This window comes from Haemaphysalis longicornis, unplaced genomic scaffold (genome assembly GCF_048455015.1).
Source record: "Haemaphysalis longicornis isolate Haplotype H1 unplaced genomic scaffold, Haemaphysalis longicornis Haplotype H1 scaffold_13, whole genome shotgun sequence".
In the NCBI taxonomy this organism is placed as follows: Eukaryota; Metazoa; Arthropoda; class Arachnida; order Ixodida; family Ixodidae; genus Haemaphysalis; species Haemaphysalis longicornis.
In genome coordinates, this window is record NW_027526233.1 from 76,676,122 (window position 1) to 76,703,289 (window position 27,168).

Consider the following 27,168-nt stretch of genomic DNA (forward strand, 5'->3'; position numbering starts at 1 on the left):
GAACAGAAGACGAGTGGAGCAAATGGTTCTGATAACTAGGGAATATAAAATTTCCGTTAGCTTTGTCCCAATTCTTAAACTTACAAAACTATTTAGTTTAAATCTGTATAAATAAGGGATCACTGAGCTCACATGGCGAATTGTTTCGGTGTCTGCGCTTGTATCGGGCGGTGGTGTAACCCCGAGCTAGCTCATCAGGATGGCTAAGTTGCACTCTCTCAAAACTCGAAAGACGCTCCTCTCTGTTTTTTTTTCTTTCGACGCACGGCCGGTCAACAGCGGCGGCGTGCGCCAGTAGAGCCGGGCCGTGGACGGCGCTGCTGCGTTCTGGAATCCCAGGTAACGGCTGGCAGAATGTCTGGTTTCAGTCTTTCTAGAGCTACGTGTGAATTCAAGTGACGTCGGATGTAAAATTGTTTACGGGGACGTTCACAGCTCTGCTTTCCAACCGCCCTCACAGCATGGATTGGAGCCATTTTTTTAAAAGTCATATATTGACAACGTTACAATCTTTAAAATAAATAGTTGGAATCTGGCGGATGTATCTATGGTATCGTGCCTCGTTCTAATACATGCCTTCATCGCCATGTATTATTTTTTAAATTGTTCACCAACTCGCTCAGCAAGAAGTTTTGTAATTCTGAAATAAAGTTGAAACAGATTGAGTTGCCCAATGGCCATATCCTGAAAAGGCTGGTGCTCACATCACGCAGTTGAGTGCTACATTTGCTAAAGCACTCTAATACTATACGTAGGGCTGGCCTACTACCGCTTGGTGAAGGCTTTGATATAAAGAATCCTTGTTGGACCTTTTGATGTAAAAAATGTAAACAATTTTTTCATAGAACGGCTGGCCGACCAAAGAGCTCGGTCGAGATATCTGGCCGCAGAGAAGGTGCGGAACCGCGCTTTCATTGTGTAAAATGATGACTTTTATTTCGCGAAACAAGAACTGTACTAGGTAAGACAACACACGCATAGATGATAAGTAATACCTTTATCTCTTTATTAGGCATGGCTATATATTTAAACGATTTGTAGATCCGTTCACTTAGTTCTCCAAAAATCGTCCTGTGGGATTATTGTTTCGTTACCGATTTTAGAATTTGAACGTTCCGCCATCACTTGCACGCTCTGTCATCCAAGTTTTTACGCATTTCTAGCGAATGTTCTGACGCACTCTCGACGAAGGTTTGATATGAGAAAGCTGCGACGCTTTTCTCCATTTTTATAGTGAGGGGTGGTAAAGTGTTTGGACACCCCATCTGCGAGGTCCACCCTAGGCAGTTCTATTTCACAAGCTGAAGCAAATATGACCAATGCAATGGTTTGAGGAGATTCGGCAAATAAAAATACGACTTATGCAAAAGGTGATAAAACGCGGGGTGTCCTCACTCTCGAAATAGATGGTAGGGACAAAGCGTTGCTCTACGTCCTGAAGGGCGTTAACGTTCATTGTTTTGTGTGGCTCGTTGTTCATAGGTAGCCGCCCGGCCCTTAGCTCGGGCTCGGAGCATCAGAATACGTGCCCAGCAGTGATTTGACAAGTTGGGCTCTGTCGCCCCGTCTTCACTAGCTTGGGCGCTGACAAAGAAGCGGTCAAAGCAGCGCACCGCAGCTCCTTTAAACTAGATAAATGGGGTTTTCAGCCCTTTTCGGTAATAAAAGGCGTATTCATAAACATTTTATTTACATATTTCATGGTGTACCTATTGGGGGTCTAGCAACGGCAGCCATCGTGGCAGAGGCGTAGCGCGAAGGTGGCCCCCAACGCTTGCATATGATAAACTTAAGCGTGTTTAGTGTAATGAATTAACATCGGCTTCGTAACCCGAGGGACCCAGGCCTGATGCCGACCAGGGGAAGCGGTGATCTTTTCAAAACCCCAGTTTGGGTGCGTGGCGCCGCGTTATTACCGTGGCCTTATACGTTAATTCCTTACGATCAACGACAACAAGCGGGGCCCCTAGTTCTAAGTACTTATTATTTGCGCCCCGGTCTTCTTTCAACTTAAGCCTAGGTTACGGAAATTTCGGCAGCCTCTTGCACCTTATCTGTGGGGTACAACAACAGTGCATCACGTCACTCTGGGCTTGAGTCTCAAAGACGGGAAATTCTTTGGAATGGCGGCCGGTAAACTCCAGTGCGTAGAATTGAGTTACGTAACTCGCGTTACTTACAATCGCCTTCGCATTCTACGAAAGTTCTGTACACGCCTAACTGAATCAAATGTGAAAACTGCAGAAGCGCCTGATGTCACTAAAACAAGCGAAAGTTTGTGCGCGCAGGTGTTTACAACGCCCTGAGTGGCTGCAAGAGTGTCGGATGACGCCACAGTTTTAAACAATATGACATCTCAAACAAGCAGTTGTTAATGAAGGTGGTCTTGGTGAACAAATTATTAACAGATTTAGCAGAAACGGATGGAGCCATTAACAATTTTTGGCAGTTTATTGGTGGCAGAAACGCCTCTTCTCTAATATTGTTTGCCTTAGCTATTAGGGCAATCGCACTTCATAAATGCCTACGGGCCATTCTAAAGATGCAATAAATAAAATAAATGAAAATTTGGACGACAAACGATTGACTCTATCTCTATGGGAGTCCACTTTGAAGAAGGTTGCAGTGTGTCGATTGCATCGTTGCTGATAGTCAAATCTGACCATTACTCGACTGAAGCAACCTCCGTGATCGGGTATGAGTGAAGGAAACGTTTTAGTCTTAGCCTAGTTGCGCACATCTGCGATTTGTCCTTACGGGAAGGAGGGCTGAATCCTTTCCGCACGTATGTAAGAAGTTGTCGTTTATTCCGTATCATGTGTAGGGTGCGCCTCGAAAGCTTTTGCTTGTCGTGTAAAAATAAATGTACGTCAAATATGCTACCACTGTAAAGCATCTTTGCACACGGAAAACGGCTACCGCACTTTCAGTGCTCGGTATCCTCGAGTAGCTCGCGTCTCACGCCACAACGTATTGCCGGAAAGTTTCCAGTATTCATGGTAACAAAAAAGTGGTTTAATGTAGTAGCTCCCCGTAATGAGGCCTCAAGGCAATATTTATGGGCATCGGTTAAGGATTCAGTAGTCCATGCAGGAGAAAAAGTACCAACGAAGCTGACCAGGTGCCTGCCAAAGGGAAGAAAACGTCGTGTTTGAGCACGGCAGCAACGTGGTCATCAATGACTTGCTGCTCAGTGGGCGACACGCACTATGATGGGTGTCTCAGGGGTGTGTTGGAACGAGTGTAAATATTGTGCTAAAGACTGGATGCCCTGCCCAAAGAAGCTGAAGCTTGCTGAACATCGAAAGACTCTCAAAAACGGCATGCAGAGAAGGTTCAAAAGCTTGTCTTATTGGGTAGGTGACTAAGCGTCTTCTATGGAAGGAAACTAAACATCGAAGTCTGGGTTCATATTAGCACCAAGTACTGCGAGATGCAGTGATGGAGACTTCTCGGATACTTTGACGATGAGATGATCTTCACTGGGCTCGACGTAGACAAAACTTTAGCTACGAAACAATATGGCGCGGGAGGCCGACATGTTCTAATTAAGTATCGTACCGAGACCCAAGTAAATTATAAGGACCGCGAAAGGTAAAGGGACACATGTGCGGGCACTGACTGTGTCAACGGAGTAAAGGAAACTGTGGCGTCCGATATACAGGTACACGACACGGGAACTAGCAAAGAATGGCCGCGCAGAATGTTTATGTCATCAGTATCACTAAAATTTTGAGTTAAGTTCTCGTGCATCGGTGTTGTGAAACGGGAAAAGTTCAACCTCAGCACCTGCACAGCGAATAATGGCGTGAGATGGGTACAAAATCCAAACCGATGATGATATGGTTTGATCAAGAAGGCAAATTTGTGAACTGCGTGATATAGCCGACTCATTGGATTATACGGCGGCCGGTGCACGTAATAAATGATTTAACGCCGAGAACGTGCGCGGCATGGACGCTGAGGCGAGAAAGTGGAGTAGCGACTTTTCTGTAGAAAAGACAAAGGCTTTTGCGTATTACATACACAGCAGCACCAGTATCGAAGATCAAACGTGGGAACATCTTCAACGGTAACTTGAATCTCATTGTTAAGCGCAAGACGAAGACTTAAGCAGGTTGACTATGGTGCGGTTGTTGCCTCCTAACTTCGGCCGCACGTTTCCCTCAGATGCCGGGTGGAGACGTGGTGCATCCGGGAAACCGATTGGCGATGCGGGAAGCGGAGTGCCTGCTTGGAGATGTCGAGGTATAGTGCTGACCAGAGTATAACATGGGGGTTGAGCTGGAAACAACGGTAGCCAAGGGCGGTAGGATTCTATAGACTGGGAATTTGTAGACATCTCCGAGAGGTGGGGTTCGGTGGCCACACAAATGGGCCACATGTCCTGGAACTCCGAAAGCGATACCGAGGGGACGATTGTGGGGGTGTCCCATGAATTGGGCGTCTGAGGTGGCATTGGCTGCTACTGTACTGCTGGCTGTTCTACGGGATGCGCAAAGGATCAGAATGGTGGTAGCCGTGGTCTTGAGACGACGGTGAGGGGTAGCGACGTTTGGTTCAATAGAAGACCGACACAGGTGGGGCTACAGGCGTCTCCTCTATTAAAAGAATGAGAGGTGGGGAGGGTTGGCATTTAGATGGGGTCGTCGCGGCGACCTGCTCTTGGATGACCCGGTGGACAACCTGAAGCCGCGCACAAGAGGGCTGCGTTGCAGGGAAAAGCAGGGCAAGCAGCGCGTACTTCTCGCACGAACTGATCGATGTGAGTTCGAAGTGATAGACCAGGTGAAGCAGCCATTGCCACCACTTATCCACGGTTCGGTTCTTCAAGGAAATGGCATTTGCGGGTAAAAATGCGTTGCTTGAAGAGCCCGTCACAGCTCTGACACTAGTTGATCACGTTGCTAATAGCCCGCCGGTATTTTCTCATAGAATTCCAGAGTCATATTCCACACTGCCCTTTACAATATACCTGATCTTTTGGCTTTCGGTCATGGCTGGATATGCACACGTGAAGAGGTTGACGACGTCCTTTATATAGCTTGCAACTGTTTCTACCGCCTGCGGGGCTTGTGCACGCAGCCGCCGCTGGGCTCGAAGTTTGCAAACAGCCAAACGTCCGGAAACTTGATTTATGGGAGATATCAAGGTTCAGCAAGTCATAAAGGTACATCCGTTCTTGAGAAACTACACACCGGCCAGTTGAAAACCAAATTTGGCAACTTAAGTAAGATAGAAATGGACGAAATTTAGGTTCTTCCTTTTGCCCAACTTATGTTAAGTACTCACGAGCTCGGAGGTCAGAATTCAATCTTACACATCGCGTTCATAGATCCATCTATGAAAGGGCGCGTTTCGTTGTAGGAGCATACAGGAGCAAGTGAAGGGCTACTGCATTATGGGCGATATTTCGTCGCTGAGTGGGACTTTTGATCTTCACATTTACAGGCTTTGAGGCCCTAGGCAGAACCAGATTCTGAAACCTCCACTAAAAACCTGGGGAGGTTTATATGATGAAACGCTGGTTAGGCGTTATGTCGTTTAGATAGGCCAGCGTCAGAGGGAGAGGGCTGTGGTCGGACCTGGAGGCGCACATACTGTCTTTCTCAGGGAGCAACCACATAGAGCATAGACATCCATGTACACTGTAGACCATCTCCTATACAATGTTCACACATAGCCACTGGAACCGTTTCCATTTTCTAGGGTCAATCATCTTGGTTATAAACAAATATATATATATATATATATGTGTGTGTGTGTGTGTATATATAAATATTTATACCATATGTCTGTCTAACACACGCCAGGGGAAAGCCCTCTGCCATAGATCACTAATTATACCGGTCCTGTGATAACTGCCAGCACAATTATCCCCGGAAACTTCTTGACCTCATCATTCCACCTAACTTTCTGCCACCACCTGTCCCACTTGCCTTCTCCTGGGATTCACTCTGTTAACGTTATTGACCAACGGTTTTCTTGATTTTGTATTAAATGCGCTACCCACGCCTTAATATCTTGTATGTCCTTGACACACGGTTGTTCTCTGACCCAGACCGCGCGCTTCTTGTTTTTTAAGGTTTCACCTATCATCATCCGTTCAATTGTTCACTAAGTCATCCTCAGATTTAGTTGACCCCTTTTAGTAAGCTTCAAAATTCCTGCCCCGTAGGCGAGTACTGGCAAGATGAAGGTCTTACATACATTCCGCTAGAATACAATGTTAGGCTGCCTTTCGTTATTTGAGAATGTTTGGGAATGCACTTTAAACCATTTCTATTCTTCTCATCTCTGTTCTCATGGTGGGGATTCGGGGTGACTAGTTGTCCTAAGTAGATTTACTCCCTTTTCACCTCCACTGCGTCAACTCCTATCTCAAACAGCTCTTCTTTCCCGACGTTATTAAGCATTACTTTAATTTTTCACACAATAATTTGTACTCTGCTTTCCGCTACTGTACTCTGCTGGTTCAGTGCGGTAATCATGCTTTGCAATTCGGCCACCTGAGCAAGGCAACCTCATCAGCAAATCTGAGGTTTGTGAGGTATTCTACATTAATTCACCTGTTCCAAATCCAATGTTTTGAATACCTCTTGTACACATGATTTGAATAACATTGGAAAGGTTGCGCCTCCTTGTAGGACGCCTTCATTATAAGTTTATAACTTGTCTCCTTAAGGAAGGCTAAGGCTGCTGCGGACACACTTTATATATCATATAGTATACTGCTTTTTAAGACTCGTCTACAAGCTGATTCTGCATATCCTGCATGACTGCTGAGGTTTCGACCGAGTAAAATGCTTTCTCATACTCTAAGAAGGCGATATCTAGGTGTTAAGAATACTACGCGCTTTTTTCTATCACCTGACTGATCGTGTGGATATTGGTTAACGAAACCTTAACGAAACCCTGCGCGTTCATTAGGTTGGCGAAAATCTAAGGTGCCACAAATTCTGTTAGCGATTACCTTGGTAAGGAACTCGTAGACGACGGACTGTAAGGTTACTGGCGTGTACTTTTGCAAGTCCTTTATGTCACCTTTCTTGTGGATAGGGATGATGTTTGCGTTCTTCCAAGATACCTGTACTCTCGCGGTCATTCGGCGTATCTTTATGTATCTTTACCGAGCCCCTATGTATCTTTACCGAGTATCTTTACCGAGCCCCTCGTCCCGCATCTCTCTGTTCTGCTACATGCATTACGAGGCACTGGCTCCAGCAGTTCGGATATGCCAATTGCTAACCCTGACCTCCGACCACGTTCTACGTGGCGGCCGCTGGGAAAGAAGACGTTCTACGTCTCCCGCGGTAGTCGAGGGGCGGCGCTAGTTGACCGGCCTCAGAGCTCTTGTAAATATAAACCCCCGCTTTAAAGTCGAGAGAGAAGCCGCTGTTGGGATAGCGTAATGGCGAACGCACCGCACCGGTTATGCGGAGATGTGGGTTCGAGTCCCGCTCCCGGAAAAACGGCGAATTTTTTCTCGACCTATATTTTCGCTTATTTATCAATGAATCAAAAGAAACGTGACAAGCACACGTCATTCGGCCCTATTAAATATTTCGAAAAAAAGCCGAATAGCACTGGCAATGACGACTGCAACCTTGATATGTATCTTTACCGAGTCCCTCGTCCCGTATCTCTCTGTTCTGCTATATATATATATATATATATATATATATATATCTATATATAGATTGTAACAGAGATAGTGGCCGTTACAAGGCGCGCCAGTGTGGGCAAATGGGTATGCGCTGAACTGAGACCGAGGCTGACTGTTTGGTGGCGTCAATCCCCCAACTGGGTCTATGTGCGAGGCTCAGTCACCGGAGCAGCCCCATCGATAACGATCTTGCTGAGAGACCTGCGCGTGGACTCTCGAGCTAGCTTGGCCTCTGGTACAACCAGCCCCCGTTACCACGCTGTAGCCGTTTGCTAATAAACCCCATAATAAGATATATATATATATATATATATATATATATATATATATATATATATATATATATATATATATATATATATATATATATATATATTATAAAATTTTATTTTTTATCTCCCACAAAACTGTCTGTTTAAGAATGAATGACGTACCACATTTCCCCCTTGCTTTAATAGGCTTTCTTGACTGGCAACCGTTAATTTTTTCTACATTCACAGAGAACCTCAATTCCGATTTTGATACGCTGCATGCATAGCGAGGGTGTCTGTCCTGGTAGACTTGGCGCCATAGGTAGCTTAAGAGGGTTCAACAGCGGTCGACCGCTACCTGTATGTCGTAGACGGTCCAGTCACGCTCCGGTGGTTAAAAATAAGGTCCGCTTCACACCGAGTAGTCGGAGTTGTGTACGCCACCACCCCCAAGCTAAGGAAACGTGTCCCTTACATAAATTCCAGGTGAAGTGGAGGGGAGTATTGTCGCCCCACCGCCCGCCCCCAGTAGCACAGTGGTCATAGCACCACGCACCAGACGCGTATTCTCTTGGTCATGGGTTTAGATCCCACCCGGCAGCCATGTTTTTCACCACTTTCGATCTTTCATAAATTACATCGGTTTCAATAAGACGAAATAAACAGCCACATGTTCCCTATGCTTTACTTTGCTTTCATGTCTGCATATCCTTAATTCTAGCTTTATGCCAACGAGGTCCTCATTTCCAATTGTGATGGAATTTTTACACACACACACACCGGCACGCACGCACGCATGCACGCACATGCAAATGCACACACACAGAGACATACCGCAACACAAACAGGCACCCACGCATGGACGGACGCACCCGCACAGACACAAACACTAATACACACGCATGCACGCAGGCACACGCACACCCACGCACACGCACGCAGGCAAACGCACACACACACACACACGCACACGCACAAGCACACGTACACGCGCACACGGACGCGCGCACACGTTACATCCGCACACACGCACACATACGCACACGCACAAACACAGGCACACGAACACAGGCACGCGCTCAAGCGCACATGCACACGCACACACACACGCACGCACGCACGCACAAACGCACACGCCCATGCCCACACACGTGCATACACGCGGTCACAGACTCACATTCAACTGAACACGCACACACACGCACGCACGCACACACACCACAAGCACACGCCCACCAACACGAACACACACACACCGCCCGGGGGTTAAAGGGAAGGTCACCTTCACCCCGAGTAGTCCGCGTGGTGCTGGCTACCACCCCAAGCACAGGAAACAAAAATACCTTAACATACATACCCCAGAAAGTGGAGGGAAAATCGCCCCGCGGTAGCGTAGTCGTTATCGCACCAGACCGGTATTCTGGAGGTCGTGGGTTCGGATCCCACCTGGTGGGCATTTTTTGTCCACTTTCATTCTTTCTTTCCAAATTCTCTATCGATTTCAATAACCTACCACATCCTCCCCTTTGCTTTCCGAGGTTTTCTTGACTGCCAACCCTTATTTCTGTCTTATTTTCAACGAGCCCCTCATCTCCCATTCTGATTCGCAATATGTGCGTATATATATATATATATATATATATATATATATAGTAAGGAAAATGAGGGGTTCGTTGAGGAAATACAGAAAGATCGGTCAGCAGTCTACAACGCCAAAGGAGGCATGAGGGTGTGGTTAGGCTCTTTTCTTTTTCACTATGGTTGATTAGGTAAACAATTTTTTTTAATTATACAGAAGAAAGAAAGAAAAGCACGCGCCCAGAGTGGGGACCGAACCCACACCTTTCGATTACATATCAAATGCCTTACCAATTCGGCTATCTGGGCTTTTTTTTTTCTTTATTGCCGGCTTCAATCAAACTCCAGAAACAACGGTACATATTATAAAATCGCTGACTTCACTCAAGGGAGCGCTACATAACTAAAAACGGGGCATAGACAATACCTTTTCAAATTTATGCAACCATTCAGGTGTACAGTTCTGACTCTTCCACATTTCTACAATACGTTGGGCACTCTCACAGAAATACTGCCTTGCTGGCCTTCCGTCTACGTCACAGTGCCGAAACGCCATTCGAGACCTCCATATTCCGTGAAGGACCAGCAACATCACTAGGTCGTAAGGCACTCCATTATCGTTTTGCACTGCCAGAAACCGGATGCCATAAGGGCTCAACGGAAACTCCTTTTTCAATGTTCGCTGAAGAACGTCCCCAAAAACACCCCATCCCAACAATCCAAAAAAACATGTTCCACCGTCTCGGGCTTTTTGCACAAAGAACAGTCCACACCCCATGGCACAAAAAGACCCTTTTCTAACATCCATGTTTTAACTGGTAACACCCCACAGTGCAGTTTAAAGAAAAATGTTTTAACACCCGGGGGAATGGCCATAGCTTTTACACGTTTCAAAACGTTCTGCCCGGGGCCCACCGGAAACATGAATCGGTATAAAGGAACAGGAAAACAGATTTCAGCAAGGTCTTTATACAACTTTTTCTTCGACACGGCACTCAAGTACTCTATAGAGAACCGTACACAAAGAAATTGTGTTGCTTGTACAACTTCTTTTAAATACCCGTGTAATGCCCCATTGTAGCTTTGACATGACGAAACAATAAATTGGGGCAATAGTCTGCCTAACCTGACTTGAATAACAGTGCGCAGGAAAGGGTCCTTTACCTCGCGCAAGAAATAAAAACGATTCACAACTTGTCTCAAAAAAAGATGCGAGAGCGATAAACCGCCTTCGCGAACTCTTCGAAAAAGATTCATCCTACTTGTCCTTTCCCAGGACGAGCCCCAAACAAAAACAGCACAAACGCGGTGCAGCCGCTGAACATTGGCGCGAGAACAGTGGATCACTTGCAAAACGTACCAAAATTTCGCGAAAAAAAATATGTTGCACACCGTTGCGCGCGCAAACATCGACAGTGCACGCCCCTTCCCTTCCCACTTTTCCGCTTTATCACGCAACGCAGTCGTCTGGCTTCGCCAGTACGGGTCGCTATCTCTGTAGTTTTCAAGTGGAACGCCTAAGTATTTGACCGGCACAACCTGCCAGTTCATACCTTCAAAGACAGCAGCGGTTACGTCCCAATTGCCATGCCAGAATCCCAAGCACTTGCTCCAATTTACCGAGCTCCCAGTATATTCACAAAACGTCTTAAGCAACGCAACTGCAGTACTAATGCTTTTTCTGTCATGACAAAATAAAGCGATGTCGTCCGCGTATGCCAATACACGTACCTCGCATGCCTGCAACTGGAAACCATGAATACTATTGCTGTTTATTATGCTAGCGCAAAACGACTCGATGTACAAACAAAACAGTAAAGGGGACAGCGGGCATCCTTGCCGTACTGAACGCGTGACGTATATTGGGCGGCTCACTGACTTATTTATTACCAGCCTTGTTGAACACTCCTTATACGCCAGTCTTACGCCCTCCGTTATTACTTTCCCTAGGTTTACTTTTTCCAAAATAGTATAGAGTAGCTCATGAGAGACCTTATCAAATGCCTTCTCAAGGTCTATTTGCAGCATGGCTACAACCTCATTCATGCCGTCACAACACTCGAGAATGCTCCGTTCTATGTGTATATTACTAGTTATAGACCTTCCTTTTATTCCACATGTTTGGTGTTCGCCTACTATGTCTATTATCACACTCTGTAACCTTCTTGCCAAGACTTTCATTAATATTTAATAATCTACATTCGTCAAAGATATCGGCCTATACGCAGTTACTTTTCTGAGTTCTTCTTTTACATCTGTTTTGGGTATGAGTACAGTGTGCTATTGTTAGAACGAAGGGGGCAGTCTTTCCAGTGTGTAGGCTTTTGAGTAAAGGTCACATAAAACTGGACTTAGGTTATTGCGGAAAGCTTTGTAGAACGCCGTGCACAACCCGTCAGGGCCTGGAGACTTTCCCGGACTTAATTCATCGATAGCCTTCTTAACCTCTTCCACTGTAATTGGTACTTCTAAATTTTCTTTCACCTCTTCATCTATCGTCGACAAGAATCTTAAAAAATTGTCCTTAAACCCTTCTAAGTTTGCAGGTTGGCACGAAAACAAACCATCATAAAAATCACAAAAGGCATAGCTAATTGCTTGTTGTTCATCAAGAACCTGCCCTTTATACTCTATTTCCGCAATAGAGTTGCGGGTCGCGTATCTCTTTTCAGAGCTAAGTGCTCTCTTTGTAGGGGCTTCCCCTAACATGAACTTTTCTGCACGGGCTCGCACTATCGCACCATGATATTTCTCTTGTTCTATAGCTTCTAACTGATGTTTCAAGGTTTTAATGTCTTCCTTGAACAGTCCAGGTGACTCGCACTCTAGTGCAGAAAGAGTCTCCAGGTTTCCTCTAAGCAGGACTTCCTTTTTTCGTTTATCATAATTTAAGGCAGTTGACCTTTCCAATGCTGTCATCTTAATATCTGCTTTAAAGTTCTCCCACTTAGAGGCACAGTCACATGTATCCTGTTCAAGGTTCCTGATCTTTTTCGTTACTTCTTTTACTAATTCTTCATCCTTCAATAATAAGCTGTTCATTTTCCATAAATCCCAGTTGAACGTCTTTTTATCTTTGTGCTTTCCAATCAAGAACGACACTAGGCAATGGTCGCTGAACGACACAGGTGTAACACTATACTCAGAGCACTCCGGCGCAAGTTCTAACGACACATAAGCTCGGTCTAATCTTGCGTGGCTCGTTCCTTGAAAGTGGGTGAACTGGATATGCGTCTTGCATTCCAACATACCCCCACATCTTCCAAACCAAAATCTGCCGTGACACCATTCAATGCAATCGTGCTTCCGTCGCGATAAGGAGTGCCACTTGATTTATCGCGAGCTGAGCACACACAATTAAAATCTCCCAGTAACACAAGAGCCCGTTCTGTGTCAAGCCAGGCCCGCAACTCTTCAAAAAACACTTTTCTTTCGTCAACCTTTGTAGGCGCGTACACACAAACAATCCGCCATTCTTTTGACGCTAAAATAAAATCACAAATAACAAAGCGCCCATTTAAACTGGACGTAACGTTTTGCACTACTACGCCGCTGCTCCGACGTATTAAAATCAGACAACCTGCCGACAATCCCACCGCATGGCTGACACAGACTTCATAACTAGGACTAAACGCACCCACCATCTTTTCCGTGCTTTGCTCGGTCTCTACTTTCGTCTCCTGAAAGGCTACGACATCTAACTCCCTCTCCTTGATGATTCTGTACAACTGACTCTGACGTTTACGCTCGGAAAGGCCGCGTACATTAAGGGTGGCACAACGCAGATGATGAAATGAACACCGCATGAATGGAAGATGAAAGCAAGTAACACACTGTTACACACACGTTTCAGGAACACTAGCCCCGCCCCCTTTTCTACCCCTCAAAAAAAGAAAAAGTGTTGTCCGTGCCGTAACGCTCATTCGAAGACCTCCCGCCCAAAAAACAGCAAACGTTTCGCTTACGGAGGCTTCCCCGCCGCTGGTCCTCTGTCGTAAGACGTGGTGTTGGGCTTTGGCTTGAAGCTTGGGCGCCTCAGCATAACCCCGCCCACACTTGCCTTGACGTTGCCGGAGTCACCAGAGTCCTCACGCTTATCGTCCTCCTTACGCGGCCGCTTGACGGTGGCTCCCGGGTCGTCTCCGTCGTCGTTGCCGGCGTCACGCACTTCACGTGTTAAGGCGGTGTTCGTCGAACCCGCCTCAGCACACTCCTCACTTTTCGCGTCCAGCACAGGTGCCACCGGCGCTGGGTTGTTCTGGGAGGTCGACTGCTGCTCCACGGGAGCAGCATTTACGTCCTCCACGTCTGGTTCCGCCAAAGGGTCCCCGGGTGCGGACGCACCACCTCCGCCGGCTGCCGCAGCCCCCGCCTCCTCCTCGTCCATACGGTTTTCAGCCGCGTCCGCGTCTCCGACAGGTCCGGTGACATGTGCATACGTCCGCACGCACTGCGTCGCTTCGTGACCGAAGCGGCGGCAGACAGTGCAGCGCGGCACCTTGCAATCGCGCCTCATATGGCCCGTCCCCGAGCAGCGGAGGCACTACGGGGCCCGGCCTGAAACGACCACGAGCGCCTGGCCGCCCGCAACCCGGAGCTCGTGCGGCAGGTCGTCGAGCCTCACGCCGGCGTTGAGCCTGAGGGTCACCGACCGCGCCGTCGAACCTTTCTCATTCATGCCCTTGACACGCCACCTCTCGCGTCCGATGTCGACGACACGGCCGTAAGGAAGCAGCGCCGCTCGCACCTCGTCGTCCGCCACGTTGTACAGAATCCAGTGCAGTTTCATCCGCACATCCTGGTTCGCCGGATCGATGACGAGGCACCGGCGCTCCTTCACTTTCACGTCGGTGGCCGCGAGCATGCGCTTTACGCCGCTTTCGTCCCTGAATGTCAGGGCCCATACGTGGTTCATTTGATACGCCCCCAAGGCAAGCACCTCGGGGAGCAGTTCCAAACGAGCCAAAGTGTCCCTGAAATCTTCGACGCGATAAGGCCTCGCACGAACGTCCGCATGAAGAAAAATGGTGTTTAAAACACACCGACCTGTTGGCAGCATTGGCAAACTGACGGGGTAATCTCCGGATTCCTGGCCAAAAAACCTGTTTCCGCGGCCAGACATGGCCGCATTCACCGCTCCTGAGGAGCCAATCATCCCGCGTCCGCACACTAGCGCGGCCGGAAGCAGAATCGCCAAGCCACGGACGCGACGGTCAATTCGGCTATCTGGGCGACTGTGTTCTCCTTCACTTCCTGGGCTATTTATATTTACTAGAAGTGTATCTGACGCTTGAGGTAATCGAAAGGCGTGGGTTCGGTCCCCACTCTGGGCGCGTGTTTTTCTTTCTTTCTTCTGTATAATTAAAAAAAATTGTTTACCTAATTAACCATAGTGAAAAAGAAAAGAGCCTAACCACACCCCTTTGCCTCCTTTGGCGTTGTAGACTGCTGACCGATCTTTCTGTATATATATATATATATATATATATATATATATATATATATATATATATATATATATATATATATATATATATATATAGAGAGAGAGAGAGAGAGATATATATATAGATAGATATTGAAATACGTTTTATTGACGAAGATCCTTCTACAGGCGAGGTTTTAACACTCATGGATCAGGGAAGCAGCCAGGAGCAGACCGAAGCAGTCTGTGAGGACCACGTAGCATTAGAAAATGGCGATAGGATTCCCGGCTCCTTTAATGGTGACGCTGACGTTGCTCACACGGGTAAACATAGGCCGCTATGAGTAATGATGACTCTGAGGTGTTTCGAGCACAGCTAATTTTTTTTGCTATAATCACCCCGTAGAAAATAGTAGACATGCTAATGACACAAGATGAGGGCGACACGAGCTGGTCATAACAATGCTTCAGACAGGCAACATGCTCTGTGGCGCTTCCATAGTGTCGGGGATTATGGGAAGGCTTTACCAGCTCGACAGTGTAATTGGCAGATGAAGTGCGCTAAACACTGCGGTAGGGCACCCGGTTATTTGACAGAAATATGTAGCACAAGCCAGGAGTCCTGGTGGGTACCCAGTGCCATACTAGACAGGGCAGCGTCAGAAACCGGCGTACACTCCGATGGATCACAGTAGTAAGGTAGGATGGTGGCGAGCATGCACGATGCCTCACGTTATAACACCAGAAAAAACGGTGAAAACTCGTGGGGGGTGGAGGACGGTGTCGTAGCCGTACCTCACCTAAGGCACTACAAGGTTCCCGTTTACATGGTAACACGCAACGTTCTTGACCACATGTCTCCGAGGGTACGGTTAAAGCGCTCAGTTGGGCCATTCGTTTGCGGATGGTAGACAGTGCTCGTTTGATGGATGACGCTGAATTCCTCAACCTGTTATTCATTGTCGTCTGCCAATGATCATAATTATCTCTAAATATTCATCATCCCCTAGCGCCGCTGCTAAGAGTTCTGCGCTCGGTGATATAATAAAAATTGGCCGCGTATCTGTTCCTTCTTGGCAAATCTCGACAAAAGACGAATTTTTATCGACTTTTCCAACTAAATGCCTCCCTTCACTTTCCGCTCAACTGTCATGTTGTCCCTCTTGCGTCGCTGTCCTCCAAAGGTGACGAGGCCAAAGGTTTGCATTAATCAAAGGCTTGCTTCAGGCCAGGTGTCTCGATGGCAACGCTGCCGTACGGTAGAGACGCTCGTGAAACTTCAACGTTGAAAAGCCACATTGCCCTACTGCACGTGCGTTCCAAGCAGAAAGTGGAACCTATCTAGTGGAACGTTTCGTAACTGTTGCTGGTTAATTTCTTAAAATGGTACCATAAGCTATTGTGGCGCGGGTGAGAGCAGGCGAGGGCCAAGGGAATTTTTTTCTGCTGTTGGTGAAGTATTTATTTCGCAAAAATTGCGCATGTGTAATGTTTTATAAAGGAACACTGCAAATATCACTTATGTATTAATTTGTTGTCTTATATATGGGTAATTTCTTGTTCTTCAACAATATAGACAAGTATGAACATTATGCCGGACTAAGGCGGGTAGATTTAGCTTTGACTATATAAGACTATTGCCCAGGCCTTCTTTTACTTTGGCCGTGTGGCTGAATCGAGTTACAGACAAACAGACCCACAAAAAGACAAATAGACATACAGACAGGCCAAAATTTCTGGGTTTAGGTAGCCCAAGAAAGACTATCGTCTTTAAAATGGCGTACAACTAGCGTACTCGATAGCTCTTTCTCTAATCTTATAATCAGATTTTCAGCAGAACTCAACCAATACCACACCCATTTTCGTCTTTATTGAATAGAGTTGGTGCTGTTTCGTAAAAATGATGCAGGATGATTGTAAATGTAAAGAATTCTTTTGGGGCTTTAAAATTTAAAATCTTGGTAAACGCCATCCGTTCGGTTGAAGGCCATATTGCCTGCAAAAAGGTGGGGTGGAGGGGACGCTATCGTAGCAAACGTCCGTATAAAAAGGGGCAGCAGAATCACAAGCAAACGAAGCTTCTCAGATCTTTCTGTCTAAGTCGTAGAGGAAAAGTGACGACAGGAGCTGTCGTGTCGGCGTCCGCACGAGCGCCATATTTTTAACAACGTGTCCCAGCTGTTTCATGCTCTCACTACCGAGGTTATCTCCATTGTATTTATTTGAAGTATTGCATTAGAAATGCAGGTGAATTTTGATATAGGTGCTCCAGAAGCTGCAAGAATGTGGTACAAAAAAAAATTGCCGCGCCTTCCCGCGAGGGTAACGCGAGTAAATGCAGAGCATTGGGGCCTGAGTACTGATTGAAGGCAGTGTTGCTTCCATCGCTTCTTCCGTGATGCTGGAGTAGCAGACACGAGTAAACGTGGGCACGATCGTCAACCAAGGAAGGAAGGAGCAACGCAGTGACTGAAACACGAGCGACCGCTAGCCGCTATATTTGCAGCGCGCGCAGTAGAGGGAGAGCAGTACGGGGGGGAGAGCGCGCATGCGCCAGCAGCGCCGCGCGCCCTTCCACGACCCACCACGCTGCTATCACGCACCTGTTAGGCCGAGACCGCGACGGAGCGAACGGGCTGACTACGATGCATGCGCGCGCCAGCTGCTGTTGAGAGAGAGGAGGGAAGGAGAGGCGCACCTGCTGCGGACGCGAAACTGTTGACACCGTCGTACGCAGGAACAGGGGAGGCTAAGAAATGCTCAGCATTTAAAAGCCACAATGTCAACTGGATCGTATTCACTTGTTTTCCATTTGAGGCACCGAATAACTCTGTCTATTGTTTATTTGAAAGTATACCGGGCATTGAAAATGCCAAATGGCGATACATTGAAATAATAATGGCCACCTGCAGAACCCTATGCCGTTTTCTCTTTGCCTGCTTTGGCCAGAGGGATTTCCGAATGCCCGAAACCAAAGTCCAGGCTCGAAAAGTATTCTGCCCCATACAAGCAATCTAGAGCACCATCTATATGGTGCGAATGGTACACATGTTTGCAAGTGATTCAATTCAGAGAAAGGTAATCAATACAAGACCGTACAGAAGTACTGTTGGTTAGAACCAGAGGAATGCGCAAAGACCACGAACTAGTCGATGGTCTAATAACTCTCTTCTTCAGCGCATCACCCACCTTTGTCATCTAAGGTTTTCAGTTCGAACGAGGAGAGACGGTATGGTCGGTGGCGAATTACGGAAGAGCCTCCTGTTTCGATTCTATGGTGTGCTGCAGTTGTTTGGGTGAGTTAGGGTGCATGCGCGTTAAACGAGATATACTTCTTAGCTAGAAAGTCCAGAACAGCTTTGCTTGATCAGGCGTAAGGTAGGAATGAACGATGCTAGCAGTATCTGATAGATCAGCAGGTGAAGTGTGCGTGCCAACAGAAACGCCTGACACATGGTTACTGTCGACCACCCCAAGCGCTCGCGGTCACTCGGTGCTGTAGAACGGGATTATTAATAGTGTTACTGCGGCCAGTGCTGCCTGCCCACTCGCCAACAGCACAACGCAAGTTGCGATTGCAATCCCCTACGCTAGAAACCCATAGACCGGCAACCACCATGTGGGGAACTGTATTTGGTTCGAAAAGACGGAGAGAATTTCTTCGCAATCAGCTGCCAAGGAATGATCGGCATTCAATTTGAGGTTGTGCTGTGGTGAGTGCTGATACCTAAGATGTTCATCGTGGACAATATAGGTTGCGGATTGATGCGTGGAAATAAGGTATGAAGCAGGCAAAAGAAAGTATAATCCCAGAATCAGTTTAAGAGCACACGGGAAAAGAACTGCACCGTGGATAGGATGGCGCAGTCCTCCTTTCAGAACACGCACAGTACAAAAGGACGGTGCAATGGTGTCACGCTCACTGGCGCCACGTAAACAACAAGCAACATAGGAGCCTTCGGTTCCCCAAACGTAAGCAGAATTAACACGAAAAAAAGAACTACTAGCTGGGATATTTCTTTTTAAAGACACAGAAAACACGTTAGATGTAAATTGGAGTGCAGTAACAGTCGATCATAATATTATAGTATTCCTAAGAAAAACTGTTGTGTCTAGTTGTTTTATTGTTGGTTGGGAGTCCTAAATACGGGCCGAAGGGGGAACACAGAGCCACGGTAGGGCAAAGGGAATCTACGTCCGCGGAACGTGAATAGCGGCCAAGGTCCATGGCCTCAGGGTTTTGGGACTAGTGCTTTGGAGGCAGCAAAAGCCAACGTTGACGATGGGGGTAGCTGACGCGGATATTTCCTTCATAGGGGGCATAGCCATAACGCCCGTAAAGCTGTCGCCAATGGCAAAAGCGAGGAATATGCCTTCGGATGCCGTAGTAGCAGCAGACAGGCCGGCAGCTTGTACGGCAAGGTCCTCGCCATGTGTAACGCTAAGACAATTATACAAAAGGCGTAGAAAGGACAGTCAAATGGCCGTGCCCGCCCGGTGTTTTTATCTGCTTGATGGGCACAGGCAAAACATGAACCGGCGTCGGAGCAAGACTGCACGTTAACGGAAGCAGAATGGCATTGTTTGGGAAGGGTTGTCATAGGCAGAGGCTGCTCTCTGGGAATATCAAACGACGATGTGTGTAACCATAGTTGTTCGGAGTGCCGGGTATGTAACGCTGATGCAGCTCTTCGCGGCAGGGAAGCTACCCCGTTGAAGGCTCATAGATTGCAGATGGTCACCCAGGGTGTAGTGTCGTTCCCCCTCCGGCAATGGGGTAGCAATGTTGAATACAATCAGGAATAAATGCAAAAGTTGCTATGGTTGCCACTATGTGGTGTACCTTCTCAGTTTCAGGTAAACCCTGGTCGGCCAGGGGGCCCAGCTTCAGTACATCTGGAATGTATGAAGTATAGGTCTGAGCGAGCGCAAGATGCTCCGAAGATCTCACGGAGCCGTTGCACGAAGTTCGGCCATCCGGGATTGAACCTGCATGTTTGAACAACTAGGTCTTCGCAACTTAATATAGGTAGAAGGAAAAGTTCTCCCGTTTGATCAAGCCGCCCCATCGCTGAAACTAGCCTACTCACCCGGATTGTTCGAGCCATTCATCAATGTCTTCGCTCCGGAAGTCAGATAAAATAGGAGGATCCTGTTGGCGGCTGGTGACAGTAATAATGGGTAGACCGGAACTACAGCGTTTCTGACAATACGCCTGCTCTCCCGCTGCATGGGGTTATTTGGTAGCAGTAAGTGCCGACTTTAAGGAAGCTCCAGTAGTGCGAACGGAAGCTATACACGGAAGGATCAGACACTCTCCCTGGCGTGAAAGACGGGATTTTCGAAACGCACTTATTCGATCACCGAGTTCGGAGCTCCTCAGCAGCAGTGTGCGATGAGGATGATGATCATTTGCAGATGATTACGGCGATGGGCACACATATATAAGTAACAGAAGAAGTAACCCCTTGGAGTTCAAAGTGCATATATGTATAGTGGTGTTGCGCAGATTCATAAATATCAACATATAAAATCCTTATGCTCTCACGCACACACACACACACACACACACACACACACACACACACACACACACACACACACACACACACACACACACACACACACACACATATATATATATATATATATATATATATATATATATATATATATATATATATATATATATATATATATATATATATGTATGTATGTATAAGCAGTACAAAAAACTTCTGGAGGAGCCAGAAGAAATGATTGAGAAAATGGTTGACTCCCGATTAAGAACAACAACAGTGGTTTACTGACGTTTCGAATAGTACCATAAAAGCTAGAAGCACGCACGCTTATATAGGTGAAGAAGGTGTGCCACAGTGCACCCTTGTTAAGAACATTGGCGGGTTGGGGCGACGGAATAGGAAAAAGGAGGGCACTATACTTGTGAGTACAAAGTTTTGTGTCGTTGTGCTCCTCACAATATCTCCTCAGTAACGAAAAGAAAGAAAAGAACAAAAAAGCAACGTTTCAGAGTGACAGGAAATGCGGTACCGCGGGCGAGAAACGTTTTTCTAAAAAGCAAAGCAATATAGAATTCATTCCATTGAAAAAAGATAGGGTGGAAAGCTGGTGAAAAACAGACGCTTCACATACGAATTACAAGAGTAAACGGATGGTGCAGGGAACATCTCGACACACAAAATGCAAAGTATAGGAACAACAAATACAGAACTTAGGCCGCCGGTGACACATCCATTTCTGAAAATACCAATGACTAGTGGCGTGGGGAATATCAGGGCAGTGAACAAGTTCACAGAAGTCACAGAAGGGTGCACGTCCCAGCAACGCCACCAATTAAAAGAATATGTACTTGTAGTAGCTAGGTGTGTCCTGCGTAGAAGTTATTATTAAATCGGTAACCAGTAAGGGTCAAGAAGTTTCCATGTATATGATCAAAGCATGTCGCAGTAGAATGAAAACATGGAGAGAGGTGGGGAATGAATGAGAAATTGTGGAGTTAACTAAACTGTCCAAGAAGAGGAGGGGTGGAGGAACCGGGGGTATGGCGAATGATGGATGACGGCGCGAGCGGCGCGTTCGCGATAACAAATATACGCCCAAAAAGGTGCTGCCAACTGCAGTAAACGCCACCCCACCTGTCCACTGGAGTGGGAGGAGAGAGCGGCTGCGTAATGGGAATGCAGCTACAATTCCGCGAAAAAACGAGTTTGAGACACACAAAAAACTAAAAGGGGGGTGGGGAACGTATGGTGGCCGACAGTGTTCGGTATTGCGAATGAAAAAAAAAAACAAGGAAGAAAGGTGTAATTGCTTAGGTACCCAGCAAAGATGATAATTTCCCCAAACTCTCAATAATGCCTGAGGATGCGTATTTCAACTTCTAAATGAGAAATGATTCGCGGATTTGTGGATCGTGGTGAGAGCGAAACTCAGATTTTAATATCGTGGCTCTGAGGTTGTCAAAAGAGTGCCAAGGAAGGTTAACGTGTCTTGACATCGGGAGAGATGGCAGAGTTTCTGAATGCGACTTCTGAATATTAAACCTAGTTCAGAACGCCTTTGTGTTTGCCGGTGTATTTTAGGTGGCACACCGTACACTCGAGCAAATATACCACATTGGAACTATCACAGTTAGGTGTTCTCTGATTTTTAAACGAAAGTCATAGGCTTTGCTGACAACGGTATTTGTTGTGGACATGTGCGTGTCTATTTGACATCGAGGATTCCTGCAAGGACTGCATACGCCGGTAGTCTGAGTCCCTAATTTCGATGAGGTCAGGACAACCCTAATGTTTTTGTTTCTTTTGTACACAGCCCGTTGGGGCGCCGGAAAAATACGTTTTAGGCGCTCACGTTGGGTAAGAATGTTATAGTGTTTTTTTAGTATAGAAGAGACAATAGGAATAGATGCGGAATGTATTAAGACCAAGTTCTTTTGGGGGTGTCGTGGGAGGTTCTGTTTCGTCTGAGAAGGTCTGACCGATTCAGCTTTTGTGCTCTGTGTATAGCGTTGTCAATTATTTGTACAGGATTTTTTGTTTCAAAAGTGCACTGCGTAGCTCCTGATAATTATAATGGAAGTCCTCTTCTTTTGAGCAAATTCGACGAATTAATCAGCTTGGCTAGAGAGAATTCGGTTTTGCATTGTTTGACGGGAGTGCTTTGAAAATGTAGGAACTGTTACTTGTTGGTCGGTTTTCGGTCGAGTTTAGTGATCAGTTTGCCCTGTGAAACGGTGACGTTTACGTCAAAAAAATTAACAGGTCGCAGTATTGGAAAGAAACAGAAAATGAAGGATGCGCAGAGTTAAACGCGTATCAGAAGGTTAGTAGGTTCGTTTCCCCAGGGGTCCAAATCAGGAATGCATCGTCAATAAAAATTTTAATTGAGTGACTTTGAGCTCTGGCTATTTAGAAATTCTCCCTCTAGGAGGCTCATAAAAATATTGGCATAGTACGGCCCTACGCTTGTTCCATCGATGTGCCACTTACTTGGACAGAGTGTTTTCCATCAAACTCAAAATTGTTAAGCTCTAGAATTAACTGAAGAAGAGTTCTTATTGTAGAGCCTTCAACAAGTTTGTCAAAGTTCCTCAGTCGAAACGTCAGAACACCAATGTTTCTGTTTTTAATCGTGCGTCTACCATTTTCTCAACTATAGATATATATATTTACATATATATGTATATATATATATATATATATATATATATATATATATATATATATATATATATATATATATATATATATATATATATATATATATATGATGATGATGATATCTGGATTTTAATGGCGCAAGGCCAGCTAAGGGCAAAGAGCGCCAAACAAAAATATATATACCACCGCGGGAAGAGGTCTTCCCGCAGTGGTCGAGGGGCGGCGCTAGTTGACCGGGCTCTGAGCAGTAGTAAATACAAAACCCCGCGGTATAGTCGAGAGAGGAGTCGCCGCTGAACTAGCTCAATGGTAGAGCACCGCACGCGTTATGCGGAGGTTGTGGGTTCGATTCCCGCTTCCGGAAAAAACGGCGCATTTTTTCTCGATCTGAATTTTCGATTATTTATTCCTGAAAAAAAAGCAATCATACCTCATTCGGCACTATAAAACACTTAAAAAACGCCATACGGCACTGGCAATAAGGACTGCAACTTTGATATGTGTCCTTACGGAATCCCTCGTCCCGTACGTCTCTGTTCTATATATATATATATATATATATATATATATATATATATATATATATATATATATATCATAAAGAATGCAACAGAAGTCTTGGAGGGCGTCTTTATCAGTCACGCATAGTCCTGCATGACAGGGAGCGAGCCCCAGAGAGCAATCCAGATGGGCTTTGATGATGATAATCAACTGATGACGATTATAAAGCATGACTGCGTGTGGAAGACCAGACGGGCGAACTACGAGTCCACTTGCGCATACCCTTCTGCTAGTAGTTGACAGAGTTTGTATACAACCAGCGGGGGATTGTCCGGGTGCATATTCCCCTGGTACCTAACTAAACGCTTACAATATATCCCCCCCTGGTGGAGCGGCCGACTCGAGCTCTAAGAGTCCGTAGACCAAGAGTAAAATGGCTTGAGCCGGGAAGCGCGCGCGATCTGGGGTCCACGGCAACGACGCTTGGTGACAGTAGAGTTGGTGGTCATAAGGTAATTCCCCGGAAAGGTCTGCTCTACAATGGTGTAAGGTTTAATGTAGCGGAGCTAGAACTTCTCACACTGTCCCGGGCCACGAACACGAATAGAAAGTATAACTTGATCACCAGCTTTGAAGCACACAACGCGATGTGGGGTGTCATAACTGGCCTTGCGCGCTTCTTGTGTAGCTGCTGTCCTTGGACGAGCTTGGATGAACCAAAACTCATCTGAGTTTTGGTTCTGCGAAGTACCGCCGCGGTGAAGAAAGACGTAGAAGCTGGTTGGCGAGCGACTATAAACAAAACAAATGGTGAAAATCCTGTGGAACGTTGAATAGCGGGATTATATGCATACGGGACACACGGAAGAATAATGTCCCAGGTTTTGTGGTCCAGTTGAGTGCAAGAAAAAATCATATCCGAAAGGGTGCGGTAGAATCGTTCGGTCAGGCAGTTCGTTTGAGGATGGTAGTTGGACGTGGTTCTTTGAATAGTCTCGGCTGCGCGGAGAACCCCCCAAGCACGGCAGAAAGAAATACACGACCTCGGTCACTAAGGAGAAGTCGCAGCAGTCCATGGAGTAAAAAAATATTCTTCAAAAAGAAATCAGCCATCTCGGTAGCGCAGCCTGTTGCAAGAGAAGCCGTTTCCACTTAAGAGGTAAGGTCGTCTATGGCGGTAACAATCCACCGATGTTTTGCCTACGTAACGGGGACAGGGCCATATAAATCAACCCCTACGACTTCAAATGGAGATGAGGGACAAGGCAGTGGCGTGAGTGTCCCTTCGGCGCCGGAAGGCGGTCGTGTTTCGCCACGCTAGTAGATAGGCCTGGTCAGAAGAATCCGCTTCTTATGCGGTCGAATGTCGCGTGGAAGGCGAGATGAACTGCGGCAGCATCGCCATGAAATATCTTCAAAATCTTGTGTTGAAAAAGGCGGGGGATGACGCGCACCCATTTGCCGCTAGTTGGGTGTTTGTTGAAGCGGTGAAGGGTGCCGTTAATAATTCTAAATTTGTTGAGCGGTTGTCGTGAGAGGATATGGCAATGTCGGCTCGCACCCATCAATTGGTCAATGAGGTTCCAGCAGTCGCTGTTGTTTTTTCGGAAAGCACTCAATCTACTGGGTGGTTGCACGCAAGAGTTCACTGGCGTAATATTTAAAGATTTCGTTGTTTTAGGAGGCGCCTGAATACCATCTTGAGTCGAGGATAACAGGCAACGTGAGAGGGCGTCCGCATCTGTGTGCTTCTTGCCGGACTTGTACACAACATGATAATTGTAATCTTGCCAAACGAAGTACCCAGCGTCCAAACCGCCCAGTTAAGTTCTTGAGGGAAGCCACCCAACAAACCGCGTGATGATCACTGACCACAGTGAAATCCCGCTCGCACAAGTATGGCCGGAATTTCTGGACGGCCGAAACTACTGCAAAGCACTCCTTCTCGGTTACCGTGTAGTTTCTTTCCACAGGTGTCACCGACTTGCGTAGGCAATCAGTTGCTCTACGGAGAACCATATGCGCTGTAATAACCCAGCCCCAATTCCCTGTCCGCTCGCGTCGGTGTAAAGGATGGTCGGTGCCCCTTCATCGAAGTGTCCGAGAACAGGATCCGAAGTAAGTGCGTGCTTCAATTTTTGAAAAGCTGTTTCAAAGTCCTCGGACCACACAAATGGGGTACCAGATGGCAGGAATTTGTGCAGGAGCGTAGCAATTGAAGCGAAGTTGTGGATGAAGCGACGGAAGTAGGATGCCAAACCAAAAAGCTGCGGAGTTCTTTTTGGCGGTCTGGGCGCGAAACATTGATCACGCATTCACTTTATTGGGGTCAGGCCGGATTCCTTTCTTACTAACCAGATGGCCCAATACGTAAATCCAAGTACTTTCGAAGCGGCATTTTTTAGTATTGAGGGTTAATCGGGCATAGGACAGGCAAGTTAAAACGTAGTTGAGGCGCTGATGGTGTTCTTCGAAAGTTGTACAAATATAACTATATCATCAAGACAACATAACCACGTCTTCCATTTCAAGCCGCTAGGAACCATGTCGATCATTCGTTCGAATGCTACTGTGGCATCGCACAACCAGAACCTTAATACCATAAACTCGTAAAGATAGTCATGCGTGGCAAGTGCTGTTTTTTTGTCTTAATCGGTCATAGGTATTTGCCAATATCCCGATCTCAGGTGTAGACTTGAACAGTATTCTTCACCTTCCAACGTACCCAGAGCATCATCGATACGAGGCATCGCGTATACATCATTGCGGGTAATGTTATTTAGCGGCCGGTAATCCACACAAAACCACACGGAACCATCCTTCTTCTGGACTAAAACAACAGGTTACGACCATGAACTCGTTGAAAGATAAACTGTGTTGTTTTTGATCATGTCGTCGACTTTTTTCTGGGTGATTTTTCGCTCCTATGGTGAGACACGATATAGACGGCGGCGAATTCTGCCAGAAACATCGGTTTATATTGGGTGGGTGGCTGCTAATGTTTGCACAGAGCGGAGGAGGAGTCAAATAGGGTTTTGTCCTGGGCCAGAAGATCCAGTAGTGTTTTCTTTTGCTCTGGTGCGAGATCAGGACTTATAGAACCATCGATGACGAGCGATGGTTATTTATAACCGGCGAGCATTCTGCAGATGAAATAGATTCAAATGAAACAACCCTCATTGCTTCGTCGCACATAACAGAAGCAATGGTCGCGCATTGACGTAATAAAATAGTCTCGGTCGCAGACTTCTGTGCGACCAGAATAGCAGTTCACCGAGAAAACCGTATTAGGCAGGGAGTTAAAGAAGACCTCGAAGAGAGAACTTTCCGGTAGGAGTCATAAACACATCGTCATCAAGAATTTCGGCAGACTTAACAGAGAGTATGGCTTTTTGTCCAGGAGGCAGAGAAAAATTGCAGGAGGCGGCCACCAATCGTAGTTTTGGGGAATCAGAAACACTGGCCAGGTCTATGTTAATCATACGAAGCAAAGGTTCTTTGCCCAAGATCACAGCAACCACCTATTTGAGAAAGCCCATAACGAATAATATATGAAGAACCCAT

The 27,168-nt window shown here is 46.5% G+C and overlaps 1 protein-coding gene across 1 annotated transcript in view; it reads right to left on the minus strand.

Annotated features, from left to right (window-relative positions):
- The window catches only part of LOC144163897 (uncharacterized), a 34,991-nt gene extending 20,317 nt beyond the window's left edge, over positions 1-14,674 (minus strand). The window contains exon 1 of the mRNA XM_077694565.1: positions 13,461-14,674. Coding sequence (XP_077550691.1) covers positions 13,461-14,011 — 551 coding nt within the window. The 5' untranslated portion in view covers positions 14,012-14,674. The remainder of the gene's footprint in view (positions 1-13,460) is intronic.
- Between the last annotated feature and the right edge of the window lie 12,494 nt (positions 14,675-27,168).